We start from the raw sequence: 22,007 nt of genomic DNA on the forward strand, positions 1-22,007 counted from the left end.
CAGAGGACTTTACTATCAGATCTGTCAGGGCCCCTTTAACAAAGATCCTCATTAATTATCATATTTTCCATTTTCAACCGATGGCAGTAAAGAAGCACGCTCATCGAGAGCCGGCAGCCCGTTTCCCACTCCTGAGTTATAACTGCCAGAATGCAATGAGAGTCAATGATGTATCTAATCAATCGCTCTATCGTTCCGCCGGCTGATGACTCGCTGTTACAGATGAGCGGGAAGGCAGCCTTTCAACACGCTCTGATTGATATCGGCCCCTGGGGGGAAATTGCCCCCCGTCCAGTGCCAAGTTTGAGCTGACAGCAGGACGCAAAGAAAGAGGGTGAAATAAAGTGCTGTGGTAGCATCCCTTATGGCCTGATTCAGCCTCCCGCTCCCTGCTCTCCCTGCTCTCCCTGCTCTCCCTGCTCTCCCTGCTCTCCCTGCTCTCCGGCGACCCCTTGTCCCAGTTTTTATCTCCGGTCGGGAGATTTGGGACGGTTTGCTCACTCTCTCACTCTCTTTTTCACAGACGTGAGGCGGCGGACGATCTACGAGTACCACCGCGTGGAGCTGACCAAGACGAGGATCACCAATTCTACAGCTGTGGAAATCTTTCCTTTAGCCAGTAAGAAGAATTTATTCTATTAGGTTTCTAAATAAGAGGGATGCTTAATCCTTATACTGCATGGTTATATCTTTGAGGTTATCTTTGTGTGTTTTTGTGATTTTGACCCCGTTGTGTCGTTTCCTCGTCTTCAGCTTGTCTCCAGTTCACCAGCTGCAGCGCCTGCATCTACTCACAGATCAACTTCAACTGTAGCTGGTGCCATCGGCTCAACAGGTGGGACCTTTAACGCTTCACAGATGATTTCATCTCCAAACTCTCCACTGATTATTTTTTTTATCAGTTTGTTTGAGTCAATAATAATGTCCATCACGATGTCCAAAAAGACCAACATGACACAGAAAACAACCACTTGGGTTTGTCATACCTCGTTGTATGTTTATCGTTTCCACCAAGCGGTCTGGTTCAGTTCAGTTCAGTTCAGTTCAGTTCAGTTCAGTTCAGTGCGGTGCGGTGCGGTACCCATTTATTGGCGTTTCCACCGTCCAAAGTTGGGAATGGTACCAAAATAAGGGATCCAGACAGTTTGGTACCCAACAATGTAGGTTCTTTTTGGAGAATTTTTAGACACCTATTACTTCATCCAAGGCATGGAATCAGACTGCACATGTAGATTTTGGTAAGATAAAGCTCCTACCTTTTGTTGTGGCCACTGTGCAGTGTCACTCCAGCCCTGGATGCCGCAGGTGTCCGGTCATTCTTCCTGTGCTCGCAGCGCCATTATGTAGAAGAGTAAATGCTCTTGAACAATCAGACAGAGACGATGGCTTGTGAATCGAGGATCTGTTTATTTCTCTTGGAGCAGTTCTTTTATAACATCCCAATCATCACACTGAGCAATTACAACATGTGTGCTATATAAAGACTATTTCCTAGAAGTTTGTTGGCCGGACAAACTGGTCTCTTACCAGGAAAGAGTGGGTGGGTGGGTATGTGTCAGATCATGACCTTATGACCTGGCTAAATTCAGAGGTTAAATAACTATTGGTTTGTGCCTGTTGTTGTCCAGATTGTGTGTTTCTGTTATGATTCAACCTTTCAAACTACAACATCTGTTGGGATACCAAGGGTACTGATCCGACTCTAAAGGGTCCCTTTGTTTACTGTGTCCTGTTCTTCTTCTTCGTTGAACTTAATTAATAGCGGGCTGCACTGTGTTGGGCTGCTGTGATGTCACACTGTTACATAGCTGACTCGGCTATCTCCATGTACCTTACACTCCACTTACCAAATAAGTATACGGTTGGCTGTGAAAACGAAAGCAAGTTCAGGGTTTAACCTACCGGACTGTACTGAACCAAACCGGACCGCTTGGTGGGAAAGGGGCTTAAGACCCCTGTAGAGGGTCTCAGTAAGCTTTATATTGATAGATTTAAAAAATAATGCACTTCCAGACTGATTAAGACGGTCTACTAAAGTCCTTTTCAGAGAGTTGTGAACTGACGAGACAGCAGTTTTTATTCCTCATTCATTCAACTCACACGTCTTCTGTCAGCCTCCGCCGCGCTCCTTATCTCACTCTTCCTGTCTCCCTGCACTTCAAACTAAAGTAAATATTTGAGCTGCTAAAGAAGTGTGAGAGTTCCTCACCCTGTCAGCTGAAATATGAGCCGTACTGGGAAAGGGGGGGGGGGGTTGAGTTAAATATCATCCATCGACTGATTTTCATGGATATTTAAATGAATTAGATGTTTACGGTCCTGATTAGTATCTCGACTCTTATTTTGGAGGTCGTTGTTTGGGTTCGGTTGACCCGACTTTGGCAACCGCCATCTTTTTTCAAAAGTCTGAACGCCTCCTTCATTAAATATGAATCTGCCTCTTCTTTATTTTCAACTCGTGGTTTATTCTGCGAGTGATGCGGCTGACTGGAGAAATGTGCGGCACTATTTCCTCGTCTTGTTTAGGACTTACATTTGACTTTCCTGCTGCTCTGCATCTTTAAATCCTCCTGCTAATTTACAGCGCCCCGCGACGCGAAGACGTGTTTTTTGTTCCCTCTCAGCAATTTAAGGACGACCATGGCGGGACACTGTATGCCTGTGGCGGTGCTCTCATTAAGCTGCATTTTAATGAGCTCTCTAGCAGCATTAATATCTGACTGCTCAGCCGCACTCTGCCCTTTGTATCCTTCAGCCACTTCCTTTGAAAACGCCATGCACGCTTTAAACACACGCTAATTAAAAAGCGTGGCGGCGGCGGCGGCTCCGGGGCTAATGTTAATGAAAGGCTCTGGCATTTTAAAAGAAGAGCCTTAATGAACTTCTCTCGCTGTGAGTTGCTGTGAAGGTGAGAGCGTGCCGCCTGCAGAAGTTGTAAAGCACATCAGGTTGTTGCAGCAGGTTAATAAAGCGGGACAGAAGTCCCAGAGCGCCGTGCAGCCAGGCGCCAGGCGTGTTCACAGGGAGGCGGAGTGTTGTTTACTAAAGAAACACAGATGGGGAGCATCATAAATGTAAACTCAAAGACCATTAATCAGAGTTAAAGAGACAAATAATGAGATTTGACTCTCAAGGAAACAGATATTAAACACTTCTGTTCAGTAATCTGAGACATCATGACATCTGATCTTCAGCTCAGAAATGTTCCTAAAAAAATCAGAAATACTTTCTTAATCCCTTATTATTTATATTATTATTATCCCTTATTCTTAAAGTCTTTATTTGTGATGTTTCACACTTAAATATATAAATCAAGTATCTCCTCTGAAAATAACTCTGTGAGTCATGACTGTCTACAATGGGTGTAACACCCGAGTCCCACTGTCTGTGATGTTTTTTCAGAGTCCTATCTTCACTTTGTTTACATCGCCCGGACGGCCGGCTGACTCCTCCCCTCGTGTATAAAAGTTGTTTAATTGAGGGACTAGAGAAAAGAAGAATAACATACTGTACTCACTGCTTAACTGTGTTTCTAGATCACGCTCATTTCAGGTAAATTTACATGCAGTGTGAAGATACGAGCAGAATAAAGATCGCTAGCATTAGCATGCTAACACAACAATGCAGCGCGAGTTGTTTTGGTTTCATGCTGGTGCTCAAGGGCGACATCTGCTGGATCAAAAAATCACATATAAAGCCTTTAAACACAAAATATCAGTAGGAAGTAGGACTGGGCGATATGACCTCAAATCAACATCACGATGAATTGAACATTTGACCTCGATTACGATTAATGAACGATTATTTTGTTTTTGTTTTTTGCCCTCATAGTTCTCTGACGAGGTCTCTACTGTAAATATGTTCAACTATTAAAGCTGGGATGTGTTTTCTTTTTCTTCAAGTTAAAGTCAAACTGGTTTACAGCATTTTGAAATAAAAATCTTTTTTTCCGAAGATAAAAGACAAAAAATAAAAACAGACGTACGATAAACATAAAAGCACAATAGACCACGTGTAGCAGAGAACCAGGGGAGTTACGATACAACAACAGCTATTTACCTGAAATCTGTTTCCTGTTGGTAATCCTTTCCAACATTCATCAACTACATCACTCTTCAATCTCAAAATAAATGTTGGGGATGTGTTTTCTAATGACAGAGTTCATATCTGATGAACTATTTTGAGGTTATTTATTAAATATTTCAAACTGAAATCAAAGCTTGAAATGAAAACGACACATTTTAGTTTGAAAGTAGAAATTAACTTCTCTAAAACAGTAGAAAATAAATAACTTTCTGCATTTCTTGCAAACTGTTTTTCCTCAGTGTTTACATTTGACTTCTTTTTCTTGCTTCCATGTCGCTGATTGGATGTGTAGTCACATGACTCTGCCCTGAAAATAATCAAAATAATCGACATGGGCAGGATCACGCAGCGGTGCAGCAGGTCGGTCCAGATGGGCGGTCTTACAAAGCTAAATTAAATCAGTGATTTGTGCTGTGGAGAAAGTATTAAACTATTGATCTGATTCAAAGTCAATCTTGAGCATTAGAAGAGTATCTCAACGTCTTCCATGAATTGTTAGCGGCTTCTCAAGTATGACTCCAAATAGTGAAATCAATCCGACCTGCGTTGAATGCAGGACTCCTGCAGAGATGTGGGTTCATTTATATTCAGATAAAGCCTCTGTGCTACATTTCTAATTACAAGCACTGTAACCTGGATGGATTCTACTGAGATGAAACACAGGCTCCACATGGGGACAGGTTAGAGCTGTGATAGTGTGTCTCAGTCTGCCTCCCTCTCCTCCCTCTCTGGGGGGAGGAGGGGGGGGGGGGGCAGTCGGGGGAAAGTGAAGGATTAAGCAGAGGAATCTGTCTCGGCTGATTGAACAGATGAAGTAGATTTTTTTGGGAGGGGGGGGGGTTACAAAGGAAAAGGATGATCGGAGAGGCAGAATGATGAAATTGACTCCTTCACATAAAGACATTACCATAAGAATATGTTCTGCAGAGAGATTGGACCTGCTGGGTAAATGTGTGAGACTCTACTGGACTCACACACACAAAGCACTACACAGCTGCTCTGCATTGTAAGTGGGTCAGAGGTTGTTTCATGTGTCTTATTTTTCCCTACACGTCTCCCACCTACAGCTTTGTAACTCTCACAGAACACAGTGTGGGTGCACTCTCTTACTTTGAATCCAAACACAATGCTGTTTGTGCCAAAGGGCCAAAGACAGCGAGTTCACCAGTGGGCGAGTTATATATTTCTGATCCGTTTACAGCATGAAGGATTAGTAAGTGCCGCCTCGATTACCGTCTGCCTCTTGAGGTTATTAAAAGTCTTGGACCGTGATGCACAGACGGCTCAAAATCACTCTTTTCCCCAAGAACCCACGACCCATTGAAGCTCTCATTAAAGATCCAACTCATCATAGTCTCTACACAACCACTAAACCACTCCCTCCTCACATCCTCAGATCCAAAACTTCACTTTAAAACTTACACATTTTTTCTCCAGGCATGAGGACATGAGCAGAGAGGTGCCTTGTTGGAAAATGTGGAATCCTGCATTCCTGGAGCTCTGCTGATGTTAGGGACCAAAAGAAGTCGTTTCTGAATCAGAATCAGAAATACTTTATTTATTTATTTATTTATTTATCCCAGGGGGAAATTTGTTTGCTACAGTGGCTCATAATACCAAAAATCAGTAGGAAGTACAGATAAGTTCACAATATAAAATAAAAATAGTATAACAATATAATAAGCATAAGTACCAAGTGAAAGCAATAATAAAGTAGTATAAGTAATAAACTATGTTCAAGCACATATTTACAAATATGAATATACACTGATGGATTAACAGATATTACACGGTTCATGTATAGATAGAACTTTTGATGTTTAAATATTGTCCAGTTTTCAACAGATTGCACAGTTTTTGGAGGAACATAGTCCAGGTAATATTCCAGGAAAATTGCAGACTCAGTGTCTGAGTCTCAAATGGAAGAGTTTTCATTCTTTGTTTTTAATGACCTCTTTAAATCGGTCTCTTGTAAATCTCCCGACCAAGTTCCTCACACCTGTATGATTTAAATATTCACTGTTCATGGTGTTTGTTCCCTCCGCCTGCAGATGTTCCAGTGGTTTTGACCGACTACGGCAGGACTGGGTGGACAACAGCTGCCCAGACGAGGTAAACAATGACGACGCTCTTCACCACGACTTGAATCTTTTTTGGAGCTGCTCCAATAATTAATGCTTTTTTTTTTTTTTAATCTTCCAGACCAAGGACAAGTTGTGTGACATCATTGACACGACGCATCTCTACCCCTTCACCACCGCGATTGCCGCCAAAACAACACCGAGGAGCAAAGAGGCCACAGCGAACAAGGACTCGCCCTCCACCTCCCACCCTCCCACCAGCGTCCCCACTGAAGGTAAGCAGCCCCGAAACACAGAGCTGGATCGAGGCCACGCTGCATCGTGGTACTGAGACCGGAGCTTTCTTTTTTAAGTCGTGATGGATGCTGGCACAGTGTTAAATGAAGTGCATTTGCTGGAACTGATCTTTATTGGTATTGATGCATTTTCTTCTTTAACAACATGAACGACACACTTTTCTCTTTTGGAGAAGGCATAAATACGTTCTGTAGCTCACCACTTATTCCAGATGGCAGGCGCTGGAGCAGAGCACGGCAGCTGTGTTTGTACAAAGTTTTTAACAATGCAGATTGAATTAGAGCAAATGCATGCACCAGCACAAACCTGTGATCATTCTGTGCAGCCCGACTGGTTACCATCAATCCTAGTTTTCTTAAAGAGGACATATTCTCCCCCTCCTCCACCTTTTCAAACAGTCTCCTCCTCCACCTTTTCAAACAGTCCCCTCCTCCACCTTTTCAAACAGTCCCCTCCTCCACCTTTTCAAACAGTCCCCTCCTCCACCTTTTCAAACAGTCCCCCTCCTCCACCTTTTCAAACAGTCCCCTCCTCCACCTTTTCAAACAGTCCCCCTCCTCCACCTTTTCAAACAGTCCTCCTCCTCCACCTTTTCTAACAGTCCTCCTCCACCTTTTCAAACAGTCTCCTCCTCCACCTTTTCAAACAGTCCCCTCCTCCACCTTTTCAAACAGTCCTCTCCTCCACCTTTTCAAACAGTCCTCTCCTCCACCTTTTCAAACAGTCCTCTCCTCCACCTTTTCAAACAGTCCCCCTCCTCCACCTTTTCAAACAGTCCTCTCCTCCACCTTTTCAAACAGTCCCCTCCTCCACCTTTTCAAACAGTCCCCCTCCTCCACCTTTTCAAACAGTCCCCCTGTGGTCTAAATGAAACATCTGTGCTTTGGTCAAAATATAACATGAATCAAGCACCAGAGGAGGTTTGTGACCCTGTAGAAACCAGCTCTCTCAGAACGCTCCGTTTTGGTGTGTGTGTCTCTTTAAATGTAATGACCCCCCCCCCCCCCCCCCCCCCCGCCCCCTGAGTTTTCCCCGTAGACATCACTCCTCTGTAGAGAGAATAAAAATGGCAGACCTGTGTAAAAGTTTTGTTCTAGGCTGGGGGTGGAGTCTATGGGTGGAGATACCAGGGGAGGGGAGGGGATATTTATTTACCAGAATCCCACTGTGACATCACAAGGAGAGCACATTTGAAACAGAGCATTTTTCTCTGTGTTGTAAGACTTATGCAGACCACAAACAAAGGACTGGATGGTTTATTTCACATGTTGTGGGTCAGTAGACTCTCAGGTTACACAGATATATGTTCAGAAACACTGAAGAAGTGTTATTGACTGATGAAGTTGAAAAACAACACATGAATCATACAGAAATAAAATCCTTTTCTGGACAAAGATCAGTTTTTTCAGAACAGAAATTGTTCAGGGACAACATATTGAACTTGTCACACGTACTACTCAGAGAGGATCCGAGAGGAGAAACGGCCGAGGTGTCCTTTAAAGTTTTTCCTCCATCTTTTCTCTGGAGATGTAAAAGTTACGCTGAGTGTGCTGGATTTATGCTGCCAATTTTCAGCTCATTTCCCCTTTTATGGCTTTTTAGCTAATTTATTTAAGTAAACAGACAATCAATCTGAACCAGCTCCAGATGTGACGTGTTAAATCAAAAACGATCGGATGGAGACACTCACCTGCTGTCTTCAATTCAAAGATGGTGGGTATAAAAACGGCATGCTCGCTTCTCTGTTGTGTTGATTGTATGTGGCTCCTGTGATGCATTGTGGGCAAACAGCCCACTGAGATGATGGACGGCCAATCATTTTAGACCTCCCCTCCTGTCCTTGTGATTAAAGAACATGAGAGTGGGCGAGGCTCTGAAGGACGCTCAGCTTCAACTGTCTACCTCACAGGACTCAGACACCATAGTTTGTCTTGACATGACTTAATAGATTTGGCCGTTAAAGACGTGATCCAAAAAACACGAGTGTAAGGGTAGACTGTCCTTTATGAAGTTAAAACGATGTTTTTCTGACTTCCAGCCAAACTCTGATTTAATCTCTACGAGAGACATCAAGTTAAAAATCTGAAGTTTGCCTTTTGGAAGAACTTCCCAAAAAAAAAAAACTCAAATGTATGACAAATGTTAAAGGTGCAATATTTAGAATTTACACTAAAATATCTAAATAAGTTAAAGGACTGACTAAACCTGTGACTTCAAAAAGACTAAAGAGCTTTTTAGTTGTGTAAGCATCTGCAGTGTTATTTCAAAGCAAGGCAACCGCCGGTGAAGTGGAGCCGATGCAGAAGTGCAAAATCCTGCAGTTCGTCCTGCAGTTTGAGTGTTTGTCTGTTTTGATTTGATGAAGGACTATTGATTGACAGGTGGGCGCGGTGTAACGGTTTGTCAGGAGGTTTAAAACCCGCCTCAGCTCCAGCTCTCAGCCTGTCGTTAGGTTGACTGAAAGTTAGACTGAGACAGCATTTCCAGCATGGAGACCGCCATCGAGGGGACTCCAGCGCCCCCTGCAGGAACAGACAGTTGATGTCACTCCATAAGTAATCTAATCTAATCTCTATGATTCCATTTTCCTCTTTTGTCCAGTTGCTTTTTAAGGCTTTCTACATTCAGGCCCGGGTTATCACTTATTTCATTCTCACAAGAAAAAGGAGCTCACTTTCAGCGGCCGACCTTTTGCTCCATCGCTCCTCCATTCATCACGGTGCGGGGGCTGAGTTTAAATGGACACTCAGCTGCAGGTGGGGCTGCTGCAGCTTTTTAAAGTGCTCAGGCTGGATGCAGTGACTTCAGGGCAGAGTGTGAAGACTGTCCAGCTGTGAGGCAAAAAACACAAAGTGTAACCCCCCCGAGATCAAACTATGTCCCCGTGGGAGAGCTGACAGACGAGCTAAAAGAAAGAGCGTTAGTGTGACTGTATGTGTGTTAGCATGCAGGAGGTCAAAAGGTCGTGCTTTGGTATTTGTCGTGTGCAGCCGACACAGAGGAACTTCTCTCTGACATGTACACCGGATCAGTTTCCAAACTCTCCTCGGCCTGTGTCTTCAGCTGCAGGGGTCAAAGGTCAGGTTACTGGTGGCTCACTGTCTACAGCTGGACGGGTTGGACTGCAGAAGAGAAACGTCTCCGAGTGGACGGGAGTGTGTTGACAAATCCCGACATGGAAAGCTTCGATCTCTCTCTCCCTCTTTTGACATTAAACAAAAACTTCAGAGCGAATGCAGCCAGCTTAAATAAACTCGTCTCCTTTAACCGTCCCGTGCCTGACGGAGGAACGCACACCACTTGACTTACGTAAACAATGGAGTCGGCGGTTAAATTTGCGATTATAATTCTCTGTGCAGACTCAGAGAGGAAAAAAACATTTGTCGGGGAGAAGAGGACAACATGGGTTGTATATTGTTCAGTGAGAGCTGGAGGTCAGATTCTGTCAGATGCTTTATATTCTAGTTGTCCGGCGCACCTGTGCGGGTTGCGTCCTGCCGCTGGCCTCCCTCGTCTCCCGTGGTTATTGTAGTCACACACGGCTTCTGCCAGACCCTTTCATGACGTAATCATCAAGATTTATTTGTGGGCTTTTTTTGTGCCTTTAATGGAGAGACAGGACAGTGGACAGAGTCGGAAATCAGGGAGAGAGAGAGAGTGCGGGAAAGGAGCCACTGGTGGGATTCAAACCTGGGTGGCACCAACCACTGCGCCACCAGCGCCCCAATCATCAAGATTTTAAATTCTAAATATCAAACATGTTTGAAATAAATCAGGGCGTCCCCGGCGCTCGCAAAGCAGATCGGGGATCTTTATACCACTTACACTACAAGAGAATCTGGTCCCTTCCCCACCAATATCGGGAAGGAGGAATCGAACCTCAAATCGGCCCGGTTATCCTGCAGTGTGATCCAGGCTTTAGTCACATGTCTGTGTTCATAAGAGGAAAGAGAGGCAGTCTAGAAAACTTGTGGCTTGCATTCTTGTTCTCAAATGTTTATCCATATATTTGTGATATAAACAGACCCAGACAGTCGCTTTGTGTTCTTCCTCTGGCGGCGCGGGGAGACTTAAAGTCGTCTCCTCTGTGATACATATTCATGACCCTCACTGGTTTTTAGGGCTGTCACTTACAGTATGATAAGTCATTTAATGATTCATTTCAGACGCCTACATGGTGCTGCGTCGGCTCTTTTTGTGAATTGAAAAAGGAAACTCCTCTTTGAATATCACAGTGCAGTGAAATGTATCTGCTGCTGTATGTGCTGCATTTGCATAATGTGAATCCTATGCTGTGTGTAAACGCAGCCTGCTAGCCTTGGAGGAGAACTGGGTCACGGCACATTTCCATATTTCACATGTGTAGTTAACCCCAGACAGCTTTTTCTACGTGCTGAATTATGCATGCTGGACCATTATATTCAGGGCATTAATTTTTAATCCAATTGAAAGTGTTGTTCAATTTCATGTTGAAAGGAAAACGAGCCACTAATGAAAGAAGCTTCATTCCTGCAGGGAATTATTTACATTGTGAGGGCTTCAAAAGAGAAATGTTGAATAATGTGTCTGAATGTCTTTCTCTCTCTGTCTCCTCACAGATGATACCAAGATCGCCCTGCATCTCAGAGACAACCAAGGTAGGTCCCCCCATCTCCCACAACGGAGGCGTCCGTTAACTGCTGTTGCCATGGCTGCAGATAAACTTTGCCTTTTACTTTCTTTTGTTTTTGCCGCTCTGTCTGCTTCTTTGACCGCCTCTTGTGTTTTCTTACCACTGAGGTGTTTGTCCCCGGGTTGCTTTCTGGTCTTTTAAGGAGGATTTATGTCAGGTGGTAGTAGTGCCAGATCAGGTTGGGGGAGCTCCCTCTACTCGGGAGCTCGACCTCTGCTGCCGGGACAATGCAGCTTTGCAGCAGACCGTCCCCACCAACAATCCCTGAAGAACCTACGAGACATGAGAGCTCAGGAGCTCCCAGGAAAATAAATGTTTAAGCCACATAAATGACTTCAAACACACCCTGATAACTGCAGCTAAAGAGAACATGTAGTGAAAATACCTTTCTAGTGACAGGATGCAGAGCTTACTGTGAAAAGTATCTATACATGAACAGTTCTGTGCTGGTGGTAAATATGTTTACAGCTGCCAGAAACCAACATTTCTTTTGAACTAAATGCAACATGCTTCACATGCAAATTTATGCAAAACACATGTCGACTCTGAAACGACTTCCATCTCCATGACTTTTCAGAGATAGCTTTTCAAACGCTTCATTCTGCTGCTTGAGAGGAAATGGAAATCAGACGCTTCTATCATACTTCCATCACTCGGTGCGCTCAGGCCGCCACCTCCAGCGGTCATGATATCGCTCTGCATGCGATCTTATTTCATGCATTTAACCTTTTCTTCACACCCCCCATACCTGGCTTTAATGTAAGTCAAGGTGAACGGTAATCATTTTCCGAGGCATGCACCAGGAGGGGACAGACAGATGTATAAAGCATGCTACTTTTACTTTTCACAGAATCGAGTACTTACTAAAACTATTATATCGGCTTAAAAATGGACATGAGGCTGGATGTTTTTCACCCGTTTGGCTCCAAAATAAGTCATAACATGGGGCTTTCTTTTTTACCTTGACCTTGGTAGGAGGTGTTGAGGCCACGTCATTTTCTTTCTCTGGAGTTTCTACTCAACACCTCAGGGTCTTTTCACAAAGAGTTTGAGTTATAGGCACGCTCAGTTGGCATTGTTAGCTTTCCAGAAACCCCCATTAGCCATGTTCAGCTCTTCTGTTAGCGCTGATGAAAAGCTGTAAGCACGAGAACTTGGCCCAGTCTCATTAGTCCTCCTCCTGTTGTGTTTACTGTTGAAGCGCTCTGCTGTCCATTAGTGTTTAGTCTCCTCAGCTTCTAGCAGGCAGACAAACAAAGCTAATGGAGAATGAATGCTGGGAAATGTGCAGGCAATAGTACATAGTACATTTAGCTGCATGCACAGTTAGTTACAGTTAGGGTTACAGAGATTTAATGAGACAGCTGTCCTTGTCCCAGTATTAAAGCACTGAGGGAGAATCGATGTATCGACAGAAGTATGTCTGACTCGTCTACAGTAGGTGGTGATATGCTTCCTTTCAACTAGTTACTGCTTGACCTTCTTCTGCTTCACCATTTGCCTGGCTGTATGACGGTGCACATACTGCACGGTATCCTTCCTGCTGATAGTGATACCTGAAGGCAGACCACAACAAGACTTGTGCTATGCTACTCGTTAGCTGTTGGACTTGATGTTCAAAGTCCAGCATGGATCCTGTAGAGCGTGTGCAGAAAGCCTGGTACGATTTCAGTTGGACTAACATTTGAAAGTGGGGGCGCCGTTAGCCTAGCGGTCATGTCGGGAAAAAAAATGGATGAAATAAATCAGGGAAAATAGATTTAAGACTTCAATTTTGTCTTGACAGTATTTTAAATGATATCCTGAAGCCTTAAAATGTTCAAATGTGGAGCTTAGAAAGAGTCCACATCGGTCTTTGAGCTCTTTCAGATACAGATTGACCCGTCTTCACTACGAGCATCCTGCTGCATATTTTATTTAGTTTGATTTCTCATTGTGTCTGCAGCATCCTTGTCAGTCTCATGCCCCCTGCTTCACCTACCAACACCACAGACTAACAGCCTGTCGCATTGTTTAGGCTTCAGCTAGACCTCGACAGCTCTCGAACTCTGACAGAAAGAAACACAAGAAAAACACTTCAGCTTCCCCCTGAATGTTTTTTTTTTCATTGAGAAAGTCATAATGTTCTTTTTCTCTGTCAGGTTGATTTTATTCTCAGTGGATATGTACAGTTGCATCTTGGAATCAGTTTGTCAGCTGGGTTATGGAGATGGCTTTGTTCAGTTTTTATTGTTAGTTTAGTGTGAAACCATTGCAGAGGATGTTTCAGCACGACCAATCATCCATATTTGGAATCCATTCAGCACTGAATTACACGAGCAGGCGTTCACAGCGACTGCCCACATGCATTGGACAGGTTTGATTACCACCCGGCTATTCTGTGAGCTGGGAATCAATGAGGCGGGGAGCCAGGAGGAGGGAGCGTCTGGTTGGCTGACAGGCTCGGCGGTGGCTGTAGCTGCTAATTAAAGGCAGGGAGGAGGTTGTCGGTGGGGGGGGGGGGGGGCAGAGAAGATGAAATCTGTGCATAGATCTGGGCTTGAACCTGCTTTAAATCTCAGAACAGTTTCTTATCTGATTAGTTCTTCCAGCTGACAGATTGCTGGTGATGCTTCTCTTGTTTTGAGAGTTGGGAAATGTGCCTCAGTAGATGAAAACAGATATTAGCTTAAAGGACGCTCGCTTCATCTTCAATAGAAAAAAAGCACCTGCTGGGTCGACTTGAGGCTCCACTATGTATCTGAAGAAGCACTTCAAAGATGACTGATGCCTTTAAAGACGCGGTGAAGGACAGACTTGTTATGTAGTCACTGTACACAGCCTCTTCAGTTTGCATTGACACGACTGGACAACTGGACTCTTATCTGCACCTATCGGCCTGTTCTCACCTCCTATCAGGAACATGTGCTTCTAACCTTGGTTTAGGATTATTTGTACTTGCAGGAGAGAAAAAAGAACTGCTCATGAATACCTAAACAGAACCCAAGACGCTCCTGCCACAGAGTGCTTAAGACCCAGCGTTAACCCTAACCCCGAGTGTGATCCCAGAGTGTTGGACATTTCTATTTTCAAACGTTGCATCGGTGAAGGAGTGAAGTGTCTCTGTTTGGTGTCTGTTCTCTCAGTCAATGTGATGATGTTTAGCAAAAGTCTGAGCTTTAAAAAAAAACATGCAATGTATATGTTAAGGCTCAATTTGCAGAAAAAGAATGGAAGGTATTGCTGAATGATGAGTGCCCCCTGCTGGCCAACTCATGAACAGCAGAAAATAAGAAATCCTTTTTATGTTCTTGCCTAAGTATCTCTGCATTTCAGCCGTTTGTATAAACACTGTCTTAACACACTTAATGATTTATGTAGCAACGAACGGAAAGTAAACAGCAGCTCAAGGAAACAAATGTCCAAGACTTACATCAGCATTTCACCGGCTCTCTTTGAAGAGTTTTTTTAGTTAAACACACCAGCTCTTTGTTTACAATGACTGACATTAAAGGACATCGGTGTCAATGATCCAGGATTGGCTTGAAAGCTAACTTGCACCCCTCCTGACAAAGACAAAAAAGCATGCTAAAGCTGCAGTGAAATAGGTTGTATCATAGGATATCCTAATTACCTTATATGGTCATTGCAATCCTGCAAGTGTGAAATAAATCAATTAAATTGTCATTTTTTGTGTGTGTGTTGTTTTTTCAGTGATGCCTGCAGACAGCGCTGCAGACAGGATGCCAGGGTCACACCCTCTGCACATCGGTCTGATCCTCGGCATCCTCCTGGTGGTACTCATCATGGTTGTCGGCGTGCTGGTCACCGTGTACATCTACCATCACCCGACCTCGGCCCCCAGCCTCTTCCTCATCGAGGTGAGAGGAGATGGAGCTTTAGAGACTGACAGCTCCAACGTTTGACTGAAGAAAGCTTCTGAACTGAAATGTGCACGAGAAGTCGGTTATTTACTCGGACAAACTGACTTCTAAAAACGCAAAGTGTGATGCCAAGAACGGCTATCTGTACAAACACACAGCAGCTCAGTGTGTTTCATCCTCTAATTCCTGACTCATGCATATGCATGAAGATGATGAAACTTGGTGCACAGTCTTTCTTAATAAGTGAAATGAAATTCCCCTGGTCGAGGTGTCGGTGCTGTTTGCTGCAGAGTGTGATACGACGCATGGAGCTCAAACATCTTTGAAAAAACAAAACGTGTTCAAAGATGTTCTCGTATCACAAGGTCGTCGTCAGTCACAGAGACTCTCTGATGTTGATTCACCAAAACGTGCATACACACACTCACACAATAAAAAAAAAAGAGATTAAAAAAAAAGAAGGGAACTGTGGTACGATATAGTTTTGCAAGCAGATTTAGACAAAAACAAACAAACAAAACAAACAAACAACAAAAGGAAAAGGGTCAGTAAATAAAAATGAATGAATTAGAAAGAGAGACAAAATAAGTAAATGAGCAAACAGGACAAAGAAAAACATGGAGGACAGTATAGGAGAGGTTGTACACATGGTGATTATGATTTAGTGTTTTTGTTTTGTTTTTCACTTTGTATGGGTGCTAACATGATGAAATACAGACTGTTTGTAAATTATATTACAGAGACTCTCTGATGTTGATTGCACAGCCTGAAGTTAAGTTCCATGCATCGTGAACATCAGGCAAACCGGTGCATTGATCATGTCGAGTCTTAAACATCACAGCTGAAAATATTCCCCAAAAAACGACTCGTGCATCAACCACAAAATGGTGTCTTCTCCTCTATATAGTGCACCTTATAGTGAAGAGGGAGTGACTTCAGACATTGACTGTATATAAAGATGGACGATGAGTCCAACCAGAACATGTGAGAAACACTTTCCTCATGCCTCTCCTCTCCTGTCCAACTTTGCAGAGACGCCCGAGCAGGTGGCCGGCCATGAAGTTTCGCCGGGGCTCGGGCCACCCGGCCTACGCGGAGGTGGAGCCGGTGGGTCAGGAGAAGGAGGGCTTCATTGAGTCCGAGCAGTGCTGAGTGAGGAGGGGGCGTCTGCATCCCTCGTAGCCCCCCCACCCACCCACCCCACCCGCCCCTTTCAGTGCCGGCTCTCTTTCCTCCCGGACGTCTCAAGAGAAGACCTCCAGGATCTGCTTTTTGGTGGAGGACGCTCAGTGTACACAAAAAAGACTAAAAGACACGATTGAGGAACTGAGGCAGCGACATGAGAAGAGCCTGATCCCAGACACGCCCACTGTTGAGCGACAGGGAACAGAGGGAGGTCCAACACTGACGTCATGGACTCAGACGGCGTTGGCTCCAATCGCGTTGCCATGGAGGGATTGTACAGTCTGACTGCCTTGACTGGATTGTGGTGTGTCTGAGGTGGTGGATTATACCATATATATTTTAAGAAACAATGCAGAGTATGTGAACAGAGATTTCCACTTTTACTGTCGGTGGGGTTAAACTGTATAGGCCTTTGTGTATCCATCAGGTTTCCACTTCTTTTGCTTTCACTTCTCGTCGTTGTTTTTCACAGAGGTCGGCACATCTAATCCGTACAGACCATCGGTATTGCTTTTTCAATGCCATCGCGGGCTTAATTGACTTTTCCACTGCCGGCTCTGCACACAGAGTTTTGCAGAAGTGTGATATGCCGCCAGCTGAGCTCCAGTCACCGCAATCGATAGCAGCTTGGTGAGAAAAAAAAGCTCAGCACACTCAGTACGTGTGTGACGTTTGACCGGTTTCTTTTTCTGAAAAAGGAAAGTGTAAGATGTTTCTTTTTTTGTTTTCAGGGGAAGCCTCGAGCAGACATACATCCTTACATTTTTATTTACTCCATTTCTCCATGATAGCAAGTCATGTCCAGGAGACCTCAACTTATTTATTGACAAAACTTTATTAATTTGGATAACAGCAACATGGCATGTTGTGGTCTGTCCTATCACATACTGTAGGGTTTTCACACCTGCAGAAAACTTACATTTCCAGGAGGTATGTGTGAGACCAAACAGACTCAGACTTCCCCCGGAGTTTCTCCTGCCAGACTTCTAGTATTTTGTCCGCAGCAAGTCCGAGTGAGCTGATGTGAGAACACAGCAGGATATTATCAGGAGAATTCCCCTCCAGCAGGTGGGAGGGGCTGGTGATGGTTTATATCCTGTGATTAGAGTCAATACATCGTGTGTGTCCACGGCTGAAATGATCCAGATATTTTCAGGAGTGCAGATGTGAAAACAGCTGCAGTGACCAGCCTCCTGCTTTGTTTGGATCGGCAGAAAATTGTCTCATTATCAAGAGAAGTAAAACTTTGATATCTCGAGACAATAATTTAAAAGTATCTATTATAAAGGAAAAACCAGCTTTGTCTTCCCGAAATGTCAAGATAAACAAGTTGAGAACGTGAGCAAACAAACAGGAAGGTGGAGTAATCAAAACGTTTGGATGCATGTCCGCTTACGGCCTCCATAATGTTTTTTAACGGGTGATGGGCACTCTGCTCTTTTTGACTGGTTCATTGTTTGATTCTTTGAATCATTGAAAACATTTTGTTGTTTTAATCCTTTTTTTTTTTTTTTTTACTTAAGCAGTTTTTTTTTTCATGACTGCCGTTTCATTTTGTCCTTGATTAGAATTTGCACATTTTTATTTTCCAAGCACATTTGATTCTCTCATTTGACATGTGGTACTAATGCAAAACGACAAGACAGGCGCTTGTGAGTGTGTATGCTGAATATATTTTCTTAAGTGTAAGTGATGCGAGTGTGTGTGTGTGTGTGTGTGTGTGTGTGTGTGTGTGTGTGTGTGTGTGTGTGTGTGTGTGTGTGTGTGTGTGTGTAGTTTTTGGATAAGGGATATGTTTGAGCTGGCTCTGCACGGTTGATTCTTAATGATTTGAATCTGAGGTGTGGTGATACGGTTTGTGTGAGCCAGAAGACACACTGGTACGGTCGGAGTTTTCCTCCATTTTACGGTGTGATTTCCTTTTCCCAGTCTGTTGCCAGCATAACCATTGGCTAGTCCGTGTTAACGTTATGATTGGCTCATCGGTGTCGACACTTTCATGTATATACCAAACGAAAACATTTGCAGATTCAGGTAATTCATGACAAACTTCTTCTTTTTTTTAAATAAGCATTATAGCACAGATGAAAAACTTTTTTTATTTTTTATGAGTGGCCTTTTTTTCTCTACTTTTTTACTCAAATGTGAAAACTGTACAAATCATCAAACTGTCACCGATCGACCCGCACGGCCTCTGACGGATTCACTTCAAATCCTCGTTATCCTCACTGTCACACGGCAGACGCCGTGTTTTCACACCAATGATTGTAGACGTTCTTCAGACGCCATCAGCATCCTGGAAATCTACTGACAAAATAAAGAGTGCAATATGCCGTCTGTTCAGTTTGATACTGAAAATACATTCTAATAATAATCATCTGGATTTTGTTTTGTTCACACGTCGTCGTCATCACATCGAGACCAAAGACTAACACGCAGCTGAGTGAGCTACATTGACTTACCTCGACCTTTAACTTCACCTCAGCAGCCACGCAGACATCCACCACATGTTAGACGTCGCTATATTACTTTACAGGTTATGATATTTACCACTTCATGAAATCAAAAAGGAGCCTTTTTTTTTTTTTAATTCCCCCCGTTTTTGTACCAGGCTGTAAACATGTTAATCTCTGCTCTAACAACAGGCTTTTTTTGAATGTGGTGTGTATGTGACTTCCTGCAGTCAGCCTCAAGTGGACACTCGACAGACTGCAGGATTTTACACTTCCGCATCGGCTTCATTTTGCAAGACCGTAAGAGGTTGCCGCTTGGTCAGTCCAGAAGCTGGTTCATCCAGCCTAGTGTTGTGTGAGTGTCACACTCTACAAAACGAAGCCAACTGTTCACAAGATAGTTTAAAGTCTTTATTTGTGATTTTTCACACTTAAATGTAGAAATCAAGTATCTCCTCTGAAAATAACTCTGTGAGTCATGACTGTCTACAATGGGTGTAACACCCGAGTCCCACTGTCTGTGATGTTTTCAGAGTTTTCAGAGTCCTATCTTCACTTTGTTTACATCGCCCGGACGGCCGGCTGACTCCTCCCCTCGTGTATAAAAGTTGTTTAATTGAGGGACTAGAGAAAAGAAGAATAACATACTGTACTCACTGCTTAACTGTGTTTCTAGATCACGCTCATTTCAGGTAAATTTACATGCAGTGTGAAGATACGAGCAGAATAAAGATCGCTAGCATTAGCATGCTAACACAACAATGCAGCGCGAGTTGTTTTGGTTTCATGCTGGTGCTCAAGGGCGACATCTACTGGATCAAAAAATCACATATAAAGCCTTTAAAAAAGCAAGGCATTGCTCCCTCTTAGAGATAATATCCTCATCATGTTATGAAAGTGTTTCCATATTCTTTAAAGACGAGGATCCTACTCAACCTGTTGACGCCTCTGTCTTCAAATCAAACGTGTAGGAAACAGTCGCCTCTTGGGGAAATGGGTTGAAAGCATCATTATTTTCAATGCTAAAGCAGGCTGCACTGACTTTTCCACACAGACACTTTGCAGAAGTGTGATATGACTGAAAACGACAAAGTTAGAAGAGTCTTTGTGAGTCCTGATAATAACATCAGAACAGCAGTTTGTGTTTTTTAAAAGCTGCAGCCTGTTACTCTAAATCTTTGTGAATACAGTAGAGTCCAATCTGTGATTCCTGTTACCTGAGACAGCGTTACGTCTGCCAAAACAATGTGTCATTATCAAAAATGAAAACGTATTTTTGAAAACTTTATTTTCAAGAAGCTAAGTTCAAGTTTCTAAAAAATACTGAGTTCTTTCGGATCATATCATCCATGCAGCCCTCATGGGAACATTTAAGAGCATTTCATCGACACCATGGAGCTAACATTTGCTTTATTCATGAGCTAACAGTTGGTGAAATCTGCTGTTCTTTCTGCAGCAAAGTGAGTTTCCATTCAGTTAGAGATGACTGTTCAGCCTGAATTTCCATTTCGACCTCTGAATAAAATCTTATTTACACATCCAAAGAACCACAGCAGGTACTAACCCCTGCTTTGCAAACTCTACTGTATAACCCATGTTAAACTCTGTTGAGGGCTATTTTAGGGGGGGGGGGGGGTTTATTTTTTAAACACTGATAGATTGGTGTCTCTTCTTGGAACATCTGCTTGTTGTACACTCGCACCTGAAACTGCAAGTGTTTTTATGACCACTCTCCAAACGCAGTCAGAGAAAAGGTCAAAGCTGGAACACTTTGACTTAAGTCGACCTTTTAGCACTCGACTTCACTAATCACCTTCACTCCCTCTCTAACGGTATTTTAGACGACGTTAAGCACCGTAGTGGCTCAATAAACACACCAACAACAAACCTGTAATACGGTTTTATCTTACGACTATCACTCAAAATCACACAGTATCGAAGCTGTCTGTAATTTCTGTGACTGCTGTTGTTTTGATTACTTTTCAAATAATAAACGTTTGTTAAATACAAAGAAATCCTCTGGATGTTACTGCTGCTTCCTCTTCCTGTTTATAACTGCAGTTTGTTTTTTTTGTCCATTGGAGCAGACATGCGACACTATTGCAAAGAACCTTAGAAACATATTTCATACTCAAACTATTTATTATGATAATTAATCAGTATTCATTTAAGTAAAGCACAAAAAGCTGCAGTTTTTTTCTGACAGGTAGCTGAACGTGCTCATTCTGCAAGTCAAACTCCCCCCAAAGGTCAAAGGTCACATATTATGTAAAATCCACATCACCATGTTTCTCTAACACTAACATGTGTCCCTAGTCCTTCTACAAACGATGAGAAAAGTCCATCCTCTCCGTCTTCTGCCTCCTCCATGAGATAAGAAACACAAAGACAACGTTCTAGGTTTCTTCAGGCTGATGCTGCTGCAGCGTCATGTGTTCACTGCCGTCTAGTGGTCAAAAGGCGAACTGCACATAACAAAACAGACAGGTGAGGTTGTTGCATGCTTTGAGGTTATAACAAATATAATGATCCATGGAAACGTTATGTCCTTTGATAATTAAGGTTTTACTGCTCTAGTATGCTTTATGATAAATAATCTGTAAGCATGGCGCAACCCATTTATAGGCCATGCTCTCTGACAAGTTGTTGGTTTCACACTTTTTTCACAAGCCTCCTGGACGCCTCCCTTTGGAGGTCTTCCAGGCACGTCCAACTGGGAGGAGACCCAGAGCTCACTGGAGGGATTACACATCCATTATGGGATAAGATAAGCTGACTATTCATGGACATAATGTTTAGTAAACGTTTATGTCTCTCCTGCCATAATATCATGTTGTCATGTCCAATATTTTACCCTGACTGAAAGTTAAAGCTGTAGTCATCATTTTTATTTTATAACGGGCCACGGCGTAATTTTGTATTTCAAAGTGGGCCGCGGTAGTCTTAAGTTTGGGAAAGGCTGCTCTAGTGCTCATGACGCATGCCCCATGTACAGAGGCCATAGTCCTCATCGCAGTGGGTTTGCATCTGACCTAGGCCCTTTGCTGCCCCCCACTCTCTCCTCCTAGCTGTCCTATCTAATAACCGTTTTTTCCACAGATCATTCCTTTTCATTTTCCTTCTGTGCATTTCATTGACAAACTTTGTTTTTCTTAGGGATTTATCTAAGTTAGGGTTTATTATCTAAGTTATCTATCTTTTGCAAACCTTGTACATTCAGAGCATCACTGCTGTGGTTTAAAGTTTGTCCCCTACTGGACTGGCGCCCCAAGCCGGAGCCTGCTCTTGCCAGTTGACAAGCAGCGCCTCTGTATATGATGCAGGGAAATATTGAAATTAAAACCAGTTACAGAGCAAAAGGACAAAGAGG

At 43.3% G+C, this 22,007-nt stretch overlaps 1 protein-coding gene across 1 annotated transcript in view; it reads left to right on the top strand.

Moving 5' to 3' along the window:
* Window positions 1-20,666, top strand: part of plxdc2b (plexin domain containing 2b) — an 85,868-nt gene extending 65,202 nt beyond the window's left edge. Inside the window, exons 8-14 of the mRNA XM_061064456.1 lie at window positions 524-619; window positions 754-835; window positions 6,138-6,198; window positions 6,289-6,442; window positions 11,063-11,101; window positions 14,830-14,996; window positions 16,032-20,666. Coding sequence (XP_060920439.1) covers window positions 524-619; window positions 754-835; window positions 6,138-6,198; window positions 6,289-6,442; window positions 11,063-11,101; window positions 14,830-14,996; window positions 16,032-16,151 — 719 coding nt within the window. The 3' untranslated portion in view covers window positions 16,152-20,666. The remainder of the gene's footprint in view (window positions 1-523; window positions 620-753; window positions 836-6,137; window positions 6,199-6,288; window positions 6,443-11,062; window positions 11,102-14,829; window positions 14,997-16,031) is intronic.
* The last annotated feature ends 1,341 nt before the right edge of the window (window positions 20,667-22,007 follow it).

The sequence above is a fragment of the Labrus mixtus genome, chromosome 19, assembly GCF_963584025.1.
Source record: "Labrus mixtus chromosome 19, fLabMix1.1, whole genome shotgun sequence".
Lineage (NCBI taxonomy): Eukaryota > Metazoa > Chordata > Actinopteri > Labriformes > Labridae > Labrus > Labrus mixtus.